This window comes from Crinia signifera, chromosome 9, assembly GCF_055691185.1.
Source record: "Crinia signifera chromosome 9, ASM5569118v1, whole genome shotgun sequence".
Lineage (NCBI taxonomy): Eukaryota > Metazoa > Chordata > Amphibia > Anura > Myobatrachidae > Crinia > Crinia signifera.
This window is the reverse complement of record NC_139225.1, coordinates 79,237,766-79,252,079: the sequence shown is the minus strand read 5'-3', so window position 1 is coordinate 79,252,079 and position 14,314 is coordinate 79,237,766. Positions and strand designations below refer to the sequence as shown.

The 14,314-nt window shown below is 42.7% G+C and overlaps 1 protein-coding gene across 3 annotated transcripts in view; it reads left to right on the top strand.

Annotated features, from left to right (window-relative positions):
- Positions 1–14,314, top strand: part of ARHGEF9 (Cdc42 guanine nucleotide exchange factor 9) — a 405,711-nt gene that overhangs the window by 372,880 nt on the left and 18,517 nt on the right. For all 3 annotated transcript variants that reach the window (XM_083159288.1, XM_083159287.1, XM_083159289.1), the window contains 2 exons: positions 6,521–6,652; positions 12,819–13,062. In XM_083159288.1, the coding sequence (XP_083015414.1) occupies positions 6,521–6,652; positions 12,819–13,062 (376 nt within the window). The remainder of the gene's footprint in view (positions 1–6,520; positions 6,653–12,818; positions 13,063–14,314) is intronic.

Sequence of the window (14,314 nt, the reverse complement as noted above, 5' to 3'; positions counted from 1 at the left end):
GGGCACTTCACTAGAGGTGACTAGAGGTCCCAAGTCATGATATTTTAAAGGCAAAACATCGAATCCTAGAAGGTATCCAATCAACACCTGATTAGTATGTACAGGTGAATTTTAACCCAAAGAGGGTTAGATTCCATGTTCAATAGAATCTCCAATCAAAAAATCAGTATAATACATTTAAAACTTTACTACAATTTTACATATCAATATAAACATAGTAATATTGTATAATACATATACATAATAAAACAACATCAGGAAGGGAAACTTTGAATGGTAATGAATCTTTAATCGTCTTGGAAGGCATAGCGGGAGGGCACATTTGGTATGAGAAAAGTTCCCAGAGAATAAGGTTACCAGAAAGTACTATAGAGGTTCACTCCATCATATTTGCTACATAGATTCTTAGAAATGAGTGGCAGATGGCATATTGGGATGGGATGTTCACATGTGTGGATAGTAGGTGCACTAATGAAGTTTACAGTGGCACCCCAGGGGTAAACAGCCTGGGGGCATAGTAGTGCAGACCCACCAAGGCAAAGGTGGGGTGGGGTGGCTGGTTATGCACTGACTCACAGTGTATAGGACGAGGGTGCAGGAGTATTTCACCTCACTGGTCACCTGCTCCAGGATGCAGACAGTTGAAGGGCTGTGCAGGAGACCTGCACAGGGGAGAGTGCAGCCAATGGCCTCCACAGGCTTGAAAGTTATGGGCCGACCAGCAGCTGGGTAGAATGCAGGAGCCAGGCATTTTAACGCTGCCCCCTCATCCAGGATTAACCTGCAGCAAAGTCGCCACCCCTCCTTAGGGTCAGGCCATGGTCACAAGTCTGAGACCCGTCCGGGTGTTGGCTGGCCCCTGCGGCAGAGCTGAAGGACGTGTTAGAAGAGCCCCAAGCTGAGTGGCTACCGGAGTCACCAGGGGGGGGAGCCACAATCAAAGTCCAAAAGTCATCGCAAGCTGCTGGAGTTAGCCTAGGCACAGCCGGAAATCGAGGCCCTGGCTCCAGCAGAAGTTCTAGGCCACAACCTGCGGGAGGATGAGTACATGCTCCACGGCTCCGTGACCAACACTGCTTGGTGCTGGGGGTCTGCATGGGAGGCACAGATGTGAGAGGGGAGGCTAGGAGGAGAGGGAAGCCCCGTTATACCCCCGTGGAGCAGGAGCTCAGTAGAAAGGCTGCTGAACACTATGTCACCAAGCCACGCCCCCTCACCTTGCATACATTTTTAACTAAATGCGATGCAAACTAGTTTAAAATGCACAGTGCGCATTGCACCGTGTATGGGCACCTTTAGAAGACTGTCAATGAAGGGCTGCAGGATGCAAGCACTACTGGTACTATATTAAGACTGTGTAAGTCTGAAGGGATGTGGGCAGCAGCACTAAGGACTGTCAGTGAACATACAAAATATACAAGTGAAGTATATATAACCAGCGCTGTCCTAGCTACAACTCTTTAAATATAATTTCCATATCATCGGCAACTATATTCTAGTGTAGTTGTTTCATTTTTCATCAGGCATCCCTCGCCACCAAACTGACCATTTAGTTGGTGCCTTATGTGCACATAAAGGTTTCTTTCCAATCAGGCTATTCTTTCAGTATGTGTGCATCAGGGTTTCCTTCTCATGCCGAAGATGAATAATAAAATCAAACTTCTTTATTCCTCCTTGACCGTTCATTTGGTCAGGCTTTTGAACAGATACTGACCTTGACAAAAATACCTATTTTCGCATCAAGGTTTCTTTAGACATACAGTATAAAGCTGATTTTCCCCTGGATTAGATTAGAATACACCTCTACGACACATAGAATTTGAAACATAGAATTTAACGGCAGATAAAAACCATTTGGCCCATCTAGTCTGCCCCTTTATGTCACTACTTGGGGGTGCAGTAAACGGGCTGTAAGTGACCAGAGATTTCTTGTGGAGACCCCTCCACGTCAGGATTTGTATTTACGTGTAAGATACAGTTCTGTCATTTTTTCCCTATTTTTTATTTCTGAATTGCATTTTATCTTGTGTGTGCTTTTAAAATCATTGTACTATCTTGTAACCATTTGTATCACTTAAAGCTCTGTAGTATTTCTGTAGTATTTCTAGGAATAAATAATACATATTTCCAGTTTCTGATTCTGTGTTCTTAGGACTTATAAGCCTCAGAAAAGTGGTCAGCGTTACCTTAGTTTTATACTGTACTGTGTGGTCAGGTGTGAGCCAAGCCGCTCCTTGCGCAGTTTCCAGCGCTAAAATTAGGTTTTGGCTGGTGGCAGTGTACCTCAAAGAAAGGACCCGAGTGTCCAAAGTGAACCTAAGTCACGGCCGGAGCTGCTAAGATTGACGTATCGGAGCAGGCGACCGGTGGGTCCGTGACAACACGTCCCCTTTATCAGTAGACTCACCTCAAAATGAGGCCCTATATGCCTCAAAAGGTATCTTTAAACCTCCTCCTCTGTCAGGATATTTCAAGGAATTTCCAGCTTAGAATGAAACTTTTAAAAAATGTATTTATTCCAAATAGAACAGGGACATCCAAGGGTGGATATACATAAAAATAAGCAAAAATACTTGATTAAAAAAAACATTAAAAAACACCTCATTGCAGAGAGACTCTAACACTTCCCCAATATCCGGAATTAGAAGATGGTGGTGCAAGATGGTAAACAAAAATAGGTCTCAAATAATGACTAGTGCCCCCTCAACTCACCAACATGTTCCTGGCACCAAAGTGCCCTTTTGAAAAAGGGCACTTTGGTGCCAGAAACATCTCAGAATGCTTGTCATCCACACCTGAATGTCCGCCATCGGATTTACTGTAGTTTGTTAATTTACAGCGACTAGATTGAATATCTTTGTTGATCTGCTACATGTAACAATAGTGGTAACAATTTCTGTACCAGTGCTGAAAGTTTAAATAGATTACAAAAATTAACCACTGTGAATTATTTGACAGTAATAGATGTAAGATTTTTTTTTTTAAGCAACAACTAACACTAAAACACCAACATCTGATATGTAACTGATTTAGCTGAACAGATCAGTAAATGCGGGTCATCTAATAACTACAGATCAAATTGCACTAGAGGAATCGATGAAATGCTGTTGAATTTGTTTACGAGTGCTGTCTAAATAATCAATTATAACCTCTGGACAGGCGAATTACAACCACATTTAAATATAGCAACTTCTAAGATTTCACTGCGCAAAAATGTCTGTTTATTTTGACCCTGAAATACCTGGAGTCTACTAATTATAATAATGTTGGGAATATTTTCTTTGTGATTAGATTTTTTGTGTTAAATTTAAACTGAATGGTATCTGTGTGTACAGTATGTATAAAGTGTGTGTGTGTGTGTATATAATATATATATGTACTAATTGTCCTGGCTACTTGGACGGGCCAAGTGGAGGCCCAGGTCTGTAAACTCCCTTACTTGATGTCAGCCTGCAGCCACAGCTTTATTCTCCAGCCCAGCACACATAACTGTGCTGAGGTGCAGTAGTTCCAGGGAGGCTGCTGCCATTAAATGCAGCAGTCTCCTCTGGGTAGAAGGGAGAGAAAGCAATTGCACTCATCATTCCCCTCCATGGATCTAACCCTTGCTTAGGGGCACATGGTGCAGTCAGTGCTGCTTCACGACGCATAAAACTATCTGCTATGGTTATTTAATATGGAGGAAGGTCCACACCTTCATGATTAGACCACATTACATTTCACGGTACTCTTTACCTAGAACGGCGCCCATCGCGGGCATCGCATGTACATCGCATGCCATTATAATGGCATGCGATGCGACCGATGCGATGCCCGCGATTTCACATAGAAATGCATGTTAAAATGTAAATCGCCTCGGTCGCATCGCATGCGACCAAAAATCGCATGCGATGCGACTGACGCGGTTACCGTGATTTTACATAGGGAACAATGTTAAATGGCCCAATTGACCCGATTTTACATAGGGAACAATGTTAAATGGCCCACAGAGCCCAAATAGCCACCCTCAAGTGTGAAATGGCCCCCCCAATTGTTAACGCCACCACACGATCAACGGCAACCCGAAGCGTGGCGAGCGCAGCGGTACGCGTCCTCTGACCTTTTCATACCCCCACTATCCACGTCGGCGTGGAGTTGAGAATAGAAAGTGTGGCGAGCGCAGCGAGCCACCGAGCCCGAAATGTGGCGAGCCCCGCGAGGGGACGTGGATACCTGGGGAGCCCGCGAGGGGACGCGGATACTTGTGAAGGTATCCACGTGCGCTCGCCACGCTTCAGGTTCGGTGGCTCGCTGCGCTCGCCACACGTTCTATTCTCAACTCCACGCCGACGTGTATAGTGGGGGTATGAAAAGGTCGGAGGACGCGTACCGCCGCCTCTCGCGGGCTCGCTGCGCTCGCCACACTTCGGGTTGACGTTGATCGTGGGGTGGCGTTAACAATTGTAGGGGCCATTTCACACTTGAGGGTGGCTATTTGGGCTCTGTGGGCCATTTAACATTGTTCCCTATGTAAAATCGGGTCAATTGGGCCATTTAACATTGTTCCCTATGTGTAATCGCGTCGGTCGCATCGCATGCGATTTTTTGGTCGCATGCGATGCGACCGACGCAATTTTTTACCTTTCGATGCCCAAGATCCAAATCTTGGGCGCCGTTCTAGGTAAAGAGTACCCATTTCACTACCGGGGCCTGAGAATCCTTTCTACAGCCCTTCACACCACTGAAACTCACTCCCTCTCGCTATCTTATTCTCCCTCCATATCTTCAAACTTGCCCTAAAAACTAATTTCTTTACCTGTTTTACACATTTTGGGTGTAATAGGATGAGAGATTCAGAAAGTGAGAGATTTGGTAAGAAATCTCCAGTTTTTTAAAGCGGCAATCATTTACACTGCAAAACCAATTTGATTTTGCAGTGTAAATGATTGCCGCTTTAAAAAACTGGAGATTTCTTACCAAATCTCTCACTTTCTGATTATCTCATCCTATTACACTGACTCATCCCTCTGTGTCATGCATGTTTGATTGCCTCCTATGGATTATAATTACTCACAAGAAGATCCACTCCCATTGTGTATTCTTCCTTTCATTTACCGTACTTACCTGTTACACTATCTCCTCCACCTTGCACCAAATGCTGCACAGGTATCACAGGTTTATAGTTACTTTATATGCCAGTTATATACTGTAGTTATTGACTTCCATGTATATCTTTTTTTGGTACTTATGTACTAACTGGGCTGGGATGCGATGCGATGCGATGGACCCGATTTTTCCATAGGATTCAATGTTAAAATGGACTGAGTCCATTTTAACATGGAATTCAATGGGAAAAGGGGTCCTTTTCATACCCCTACTATCCAAGTGGGCACGGAGTTGCATATAAACCTGTGGCGAGCCCCGCGAGGGGACACAGAATACCGTCCCCTCGCGGGGCTCGCTTCGCTCGCCACGCTTGGGGCTCGGTGGCGCGCTACGCACGCTACAGGTTTATATCCAACTCCGTGCCCACTTGGATAGTAGGGGTATGAAAAGGACCCCTTTTTCCCATTGAATTCCATGTTAAAATGGACTCAGTCCATTTTAACATTGAATCCTATGGAAAAATCGGGTCATCGCATCGCATCGCATGCGATATGGTCGTATGCAATGCGATGCGATATCGCATCGCATCTGATTGTATGCCTTAAGTTAAGGCATACAATCAAAAAATCGGCAGCCCAGATACTACATAAGTACCCTTTTTTTTGTTCTACTATGTTCTTAGTGTACTTTTGAATGCACTCTGTATGGCACTGTGGCCTGATGTGATACTCTATTTATAATAATAATAATAATAAGATCACCTTACGTTGTAATCTATTTTCAGGCTGTTGCCGGTTATGATTTGTACGTCTGTTTTTCATGCATTGGGCAAGTCTCTCTATATATTGGAGTTCTGCTCAATACTTGAAAAAGCGCATGTGTGCTTTTGATGTGCTTTTCATGTAGTTTTAGGAGCTTTCAAAGTGTTCAGCATGAGAAGAAGGGCAAAGTGAAGAAAATCAGAAAAAGGGAGGGGGAGGGAGATATCCTGGGAAAGAGGAGATGGAGATTGGCAATGACCCCTACAGAGCAGTGATGCTGTAGGGAGAAGGGGGATAAACATAATAGATAATGGAGAATAAAAGAATAAGCTATGTGACAGAGCAGAATGCTTTCTTTATAGTGAAGTTCATAAATCCATCTTGTTCACTTTCTATTAAATGTGCTGCAACTTGTATAGAATACAGAATGAGGGCAGCTGGTGACTATTGCATACAGAATAATACAGGTGCTGTCTGGTGAATGTTTATTGTCCCGATTTCCAGTAAAGTTTTGTCAGCAATTAATCGGGCGAGGAATATACAGTATTAGGGCGTAACACAATGTGATGCCCTTTATGTTATTTCAGTAAAACATTCATGGTTCTTTCTCAGCCAGATATTTCCCAATGTTTATTGCTGCTTAGAGACTGATTACTTGTTTCTGTATTTGACAGGGGGATGACATCCTGGACAGAAGCTCAGAACTAATCTACACTGGGGAAATGCAATGGATTTACCAGCCGTATGGGCGCCAGCAGCAGAGAGTATTCTTCCTATTTGATCATCAGTTGGTTCTCTGTAAAAAGGTGACAGAACACAGCACTGTGTATAATGTGTTTTGCTATATGTCAATGTCTCTAGTCAAAAACTGGACACGATAAAGTAAATTATTTTCAGGTAATGGAGCATCGTAATGGAGCTATGCTGCATGGTATAAGCCACATCACTGCTGTGCTGTAGATCTCACGCGTTCAATATCATTATAAATATGCCATTAGAACTTACTATGCAGTAGTTGCCATTATCCAATTGTGCTTACCTAATATAGTATGATATGGATAAACCATTATATTCCACATATCTAAGTGTGTCCTATTAATCAGATCCACAATTATAGTACATTGCCAAGGCACTTGTAGAATTGACATCCTTTGTGTACCTGTAGGCAGTACAGGGCTTGAACTGTTGTCATATATAGGGCAATATTCAATGCCGCTGGCAAGGGGATTTGTGCGGCGAGGATTAGTTGTTTTCGGCAAGGATCACCGAAAACAAGCCATCTAACCCCCTCACCGTATTCTATGTTCCCAGGGAAATTACCCGGAACAGCGAGGTTCACCACAAATGCAGCAAGCCCACTGCATATAGTGGCCAGCCTCACCGTTTTAATTGCCGCACTTGCCGTTTCCACCTCTCACCGTTTCCACCAGCATGGTGGAAACGGTGAGACAAGGGGGGGGTCAGTTGAGTACTGACCGCACGCTATGACGGCGAGCTATCGGCATTGCTCGCTCTTTGGCATTACCTATACCCCATAATCTTCCATCTTGCTTGCATGTTGTGGAACATACACATAACAATATTATCAAGCAGATTTTCAATAATAGAGTTTTTGAAAAAATATATTGTTCTCTGCAGACATATTTATATATTAAGTATAAGTACACAATAAATCTTGACGTTGTGGGCCTTATGCATAGTGGTGGAGTACAGATAGGTAGCATGTCAATGCTTGTTTTCCCCATAATATTGTTACTTACACGCTTCTGCCTTGTTATTAGTTAGTTCCTGATGATCACCAGTTAATAGCACATACTGTACCTCCTATGGGACAGTCCCGTGGCTGGAAGCCTCATTAGCCTGATGCATTATTCTAGCACATATTAATTGAAACACATATATTTGCTTGTAGCTCCATTTCTTTCCAAAACAAATGATAAAACATTCCTATTTTTTAGCCTTTTTTGGTAATGTTTTTTTATATTGTGAGGAAATATAATTCACATACAGTATAGGGCCTAATTCAGCCCCGCTCGCTAGGCATTGCACACTTGCTGCCTAGCGAGCGGGTAAGTGCCGCCCACCACCCGAATCCCCTCTTTAGCATGCGAGAGGATGTGTTCACTAACATTCCCTTGCATGTAGCCACTAGCAGGAGAAATCATTTGATTGTTGCTCACCATTGAAGGATTTCTCCTGCCTTCGGTAATACAAATCAGTCCAAACTGACTTTTATTACAGCCACTATCCACCGAAAAGGGGGCGGGCACTGACGTCATGTGATGCCCCAAGCAGGAAATGAAACGCCTGCATTCCCGGGGAACGCCTAAGGTTTTCATGGCCCTTTCTGATCAAACTTGAATTAGGCCCATAATTCAGAGTGATTTTTGTCTGCGGTGCCAGTTATCGCTGTCTGCGGAATGGGCTCTCCTAGTGCCCATGTGCACTGCACACCCTGCAACCCATGGAACGCTGGGCGTTCCCATATGTTAGTGGAGCAGCCCAGCGCCCCCCGACCTTCACCGCCATCCGCCCACCCTGTGTCTGCACATGCACAGAAATGCGCCTGCGCAGACACTAAACATTGGTCCTCCCTGTGAATGCACGGAGGACCAAAGGAATGAGAATAGGTGCCTGAGGTAAGCTTACTCCTTTGCTTCTGTTACCACTTGCACATATCTGACAACACTTGCACTTTTCTATATATATGCATTTGTGTCTTTTATGTGGACCTCTGTCATGCCGTTGGGAAGTAATTCCAGCTATATCTGCATTCACTCCTTTATGTCTGTGCATTTTCAAAATACACTAAATATATTAAGTAACATTTAAAGTGGAAACTACCAAACAGTATTATTGTATTTGTAGTTATGAAATAAGCGTTCTACATATTCATTGGCAGCATTCCCCAATTGGTGATTAAGTCAGATCACACCTACAGCATTCAAAGCTGGGGACTTACAGCAACACAATGAGTTCCATTCATACCCACCATCAAAGCAAGCTGTACTACTGTATAACATGGCACGTGTAGTGTGGTGGAAGACATGCATATATTACACACATAATAATTGCACATATTAAAGAGACAATACTATGATACACTGATGACTATCAGAAATGGATTTTGAAAGATCAATGCATTCAGTTTGTGTATGACAAATGTTATGTTAGTAAAGCTGGGTACACACAGGACGACATACGTATAATGTGTTTGCCGATTCCAACGGGTCAGAATGACAAAATCCGAATATCATCCAGTGTGTACGCACAATGTCACTGTCGATGTATATGTAAAGGTGATGGAGGACATCACTAACGAGGGCAATGCTACAGAATGCAGTGTGCATCCTGCTCCAACCATCTCTGACCCCTGTCTACTGCCATCGCTCGCTGCGCCCACCACTGGCAAGTGTGTATGCACTTAAACCCTGTGGGTCCCCATCACTACCAATGTCGCTGGGAGCACACATCGTTTGGGCATGCCGTTTTTCTTAACACTCCCACTAAATGTCTGGTTACCACCCCCAGATCCCTACTTCCTGTCAATTTACGAGCGGCTAGCGAAGGAAAGAAGTAGCAAGATTCCTTTGCTAGCAGGTTCAGTGATAATCACCCATTGTGCGAATTCGCTCAGCTGCGATCAGGTCTGAATTGCTCCCTAACCCTCTTCCCCACAGCCTAACCCTAACTCTCCTGTCAGCCTCCTGGCGGCATCTAACCATAACCATTGGCATCGCCAGACTGTCAACGTTTTACATGGCAACAGTTCATATGTTGACATTTGGAACATGTTACATATCTAAGGATGGTGACAAGGTGCATTGTGGTGTCGACATGGTTACTGTCGATCATATAAATGGATACTGTGCTGTTCTAATACTTAACATTTTTAATTATTTAGATGGTCAGCAACTTGATGTGACTGTGCTCTTTATCTGAGGAATAAATTATCATTGTGCATCTTTAATCCTACATACGACGGCTTGTATCATCAGCTTCTGATACTGTATATTTGCTGCTTCTTGCCCGCTCAGCTATATGTCACCTAGCCACCTTGCTATGTCTCAAACCCTCTGCACCATGCCTGTCAGTGTCTGAAACAGCAGAAACCTCTATTCCAGATGGTCTCTTGCATCCACATGGATCTGCTCCAGATACTTGCAGCTTATGCTTCCCTGACCTCCCCAAGAGAGGATTTTCCTTCTTTCTTTGTTTCCTAGCCAGCCTGGCAACGGGCATTTCCCATGAATTGCTATACAGTACATCCAAGCAACTACTGGTACTGTATAAACTGTGGGTGGTAGATTTCAGTGATTCTTACCTATTTTTCTGGTAGTTTCCTCTGCATCAGCAGCTTTGTAATTGTGAGTGAGATATGCCCATAGCCAAGAGCAAGAACTGGGCAACCAGCTGTCCCTCCTACAGGAGTATGGACATTTAATAGTACATGCATTGATAGGGTTTATAATATCAGGAATTGCCCAGATCATTTCTTTATACTATTTGTGCTTCATTACAGTGTGTAATTTGGTGCAGTGCAGTAAGTTGTACTTACCTTTTGAACACTAATTAACTGAAAATACTCTTTGAACATTATATAGGAACAATAATATCCGGGAGTGGTTTCCTATTAATGAATTACACCCATTTTAATATGACATTTTACATTACACAATTGATAAGAAGGGGCCTTATTCTGGTTCACTCTTAGAGGCAAATACCTTCTCAAATGGACAAACCATGTGCACTGCAGGTGGGGCAGATGTAACGTGTGCATAGATAATTAGACTTGGGTGGGGTTTTTGTGCAAAGTGAGATCTATATTGCAGTGTAAAAATAATGCAGTCCGTATTTTCCCTGCACAGAAACAAAATAACTCGTCCAAATCTAATTCTCTCAGCATGTTACATCTGGCCCCCCCCTGCAGTGCACATGCTTTTGTCCATTTGAGAAGGAATTTGCCTCTAAGAGTGAACCAGAATAAGGCCCAAGGTCATTTGCTAATTATTACTGCCTTTTCTGCTGCTTTCTGTTGGAAATAAACACGTTCTGTAGCTGTTTTATCCTATCTGGCCTGTATGAAATTCATTTGAAGTAAATCTTAAAAGATGTTCTAAATTGGCCTTTCACAGCACTGTATTGTGCGATTCATGTGTTACAGCAGGGTTTGCATAGTTCGGAGGTTTACATTGATGCTGCAGATGTGGTGGTATGCATACTGTAAGTGATGTACTTAGGTCCAAAGGCAGCCAAGATTTGAAACATCTTTGGAAATCAACTTTCCAGCAAATTGGATGTATGACTTAAAATTGTTAACCTAAAGCAATATTTGTTAAAGGATTTATCTGAAAAGCATCAAATTTTCTCCTTCATTTACCTCATTGTATGAACAAATGAAGTGCACCCTTACCTATTTACCCTATTCAGATCTGGTTGCAATTGGATTTACCATGCAAATATAGTACAGGACATACTGCCTGCTCTCCTGATACATCCAGGAGGATGCTCACAAAAATCCATAGATTCCAGGGAGAGCAGGTCACCTAACCGCATGTCGCCCATGTCCTAGTGACACAATTCTGACCAAACATTGGCCCTCGTTCTCTGAGCAATGTTGAGATTTGCATCACTCTGCAAGCTGCACAGGTAACTTGTATCTCCCCTGTAGGAACTCTTGGATTACATAAAGTATGTAAATACCATACAGGGCATACAGCTCTCATGTGTTTGATAACGAATGACATGATGGATCTGCGCACCGACATCTCCGCCGGCACGGCACATTCGCCTGTACATTTCTTAGTAGCATGTGTTATGTAACAGTACACTAAAGCATAGATCTACAGTATACTGTACATGTAGATTGTAGTATTGTGGCAAGAGATGGAAGGTTCCACAACCATCGTGTGGTTTTCAGGCAAAGGAGGGATGCTATACCTGTGAGCTGCACAATTATTTCACCTTGTGGCTGCCACTGAATAGAGTAAACTGGTAAGTACTGTATGTGGGCACACACTCTCATTAGTGTGGCAAAGGCAGAACATAATGTTTTTTGGGAGTCACTTTTTTAATCTTAACATACATATTTATTTCAGTGGTTCGGAAATGGCAGCATTGAACAGATGTTTACGACTGTCGGAAATTGCAGCACACATTGAATGCCCCCCATTGTGTGAATGCTACATGCTAGTAAATCTGTCTTCCTTTCTGTTATCCTGTTTGATTTACATGGCTTCCAATTCTTCCTCAGTGCTCTGATTAACAACATAATACTCTTAAGACTATTTCAATTGAGTGTTACTTTGATGTTTAAAGTTGAATTACCATTGATTAAGACCACATTGATTATTATAAACTTGGAAGTGACAACATGTATATTTTATTATACCATAGAAACAAAGACATAATCACGTCATGAACATGTAACTGCTGACTTATTAACAACATGTTTAGGAAATGGGTGTGGTATGGTGCTCCGACAGAGGGATCCCGACGGTCAGTATCCCAATGTCGCAATCCCGACTGCCGGTGCTCAGATGAGGGGCGAGCGAAAAGAAGCCCCTTGCACTACGCTCACCACAGGTTCTATGCTCCCTCTATGGGGATCCCCCCTGTCGGAGCACCTGCAGTCGAGATTCCGACGTCGGGATCCCCCTGGCGGAGCGGCATCTGGCACCCTAGGAAATACATAGAGATTAACCAATGCGAATGATGCTTATTAAAAACATAAGAAGATGGTCGTTGACGTTAAGATATAACTTGCAGCTTTTGAACAATTATTCCATTATGATTTATGATGGAATTTTGAAAAAAAAATTTTTTTATCAGAAACATTTTACTTCACTCACTTCAGCACTTCAGCACTGAGCTACTGGACTGTTCTAAAGATTATCGGAGTTTAGTCCTTTTCACATTATATCAGATAATCTTGCAGTCTCTTGTGGTAACCATCAATTATGTTGCTCACAGGACCTGATCCGGAGGGATATCCTTTACTACAAGGGTCGCATGGATATGGATAAATTTGAGGTCATAGAGGTGGATGATGGACGGGATGAGGACTTCAATGTGAGTGTGAAGAATGCCTTTAAACTGCATAACAAGGAAACGGAGGAAATGCACCTTTACCTTGCCAAGAAGCTAGAGGAGAAGCTGAGATGGCTGCGTGCCTTCCGGGAAGAGAGGAAGATGGTGCAGGAAGACGAGAAGATTGGTAAGAGTCTAGTATTTGGCCGACTGGACAGTCTAATATTTATGTGTCTCATGGGGCAACATCATATTCTTTGTCATTCATTTAAACCAATTGTATGTATATTTAATATCACTAGTACAGTAGCAATTATATACAGTATGTAGAGCTTTACAAAAGGAATCTGGGGCAAGAGCATGAAGATGACTAACTACTAGCTGGAAGGCTCTGCCTTGCTACTTAATATTGCAAGATACTGTGCACTATAAATTAAAGTGTGGACTGTTAAGATCAATATTTGGTAAAATATTCCCCAATGTAGTGTGTAGCTTTCATACAACACAAATATCTTTATTGTAACAATAACATAATAATTTTTAGGCGAGGGAGAAAACATTTAATGTACGGATGTGTCCTCCTACACCTTTCTATTTTGCTCAATGGGGCACAAGATGTCTGGCACATTTCCCTGCTGCATACTTTTTTACTTTTGTCAGATTGGGCTGGTTGGAACAAAAACCTGGTAATGGATGAGTAACAGTTTTTGGCAGTTTTCCAGCATTTCAAAACAAATGGTCAACTGTCATTTGCTCTCATCCATTACCAGGTTTTTGTTCCAACCAGCCAGATCTGACAATCCATCTGTAGATGTTTGGCCAGCTTAAGTTCTGTCGCAAAGAGAGTTGGTATAAAGTTGTGCATGGTGTACAGTACATCCCGCACATTGGTCCTGTTATTTAATTTTGTACACAGACTGCATACTGTTTCCCAGTGTGCTACTTTATCCTCAGTACAGCTTATTATTTTTCTTATAGTGCACTGGTACTTAGGAGGAATTTTTCAAGACTTGGCAAAAAGTGTAGAGGAATCAAGCACTAACCAATTAGCCCATAACTGTAATTTTTCAAATTTAACCTGAACAGTGAGGGTTGGAAGCTGATTGGTTAGTGCTTTATTGCTCTACACTTTTTTTCCAAGTCTTGAAAATTCTGTGCTTTGATGATACCCCGTAGGATTGCTATTTCTGTAACATAAGAATTGGTGTGAAGTCACAAATTAAGTTTAATAATGCATGGTTACTGTCACTTATTTTGTACCTGTCTTTACCTGGATTGGGTATTTTTTCCTCCATTGTGCTACTTTTTCCACAAATTACATGATATGACACAATAAGTTCTATATGATACAATTTTGAGATCTGGTAGGTACTAGGGCAGTGGTTCCCAAACTGAGCGCCTAGGCTCCCTAGGGTGCCTCGGAGCACTTGCAGGGGTGC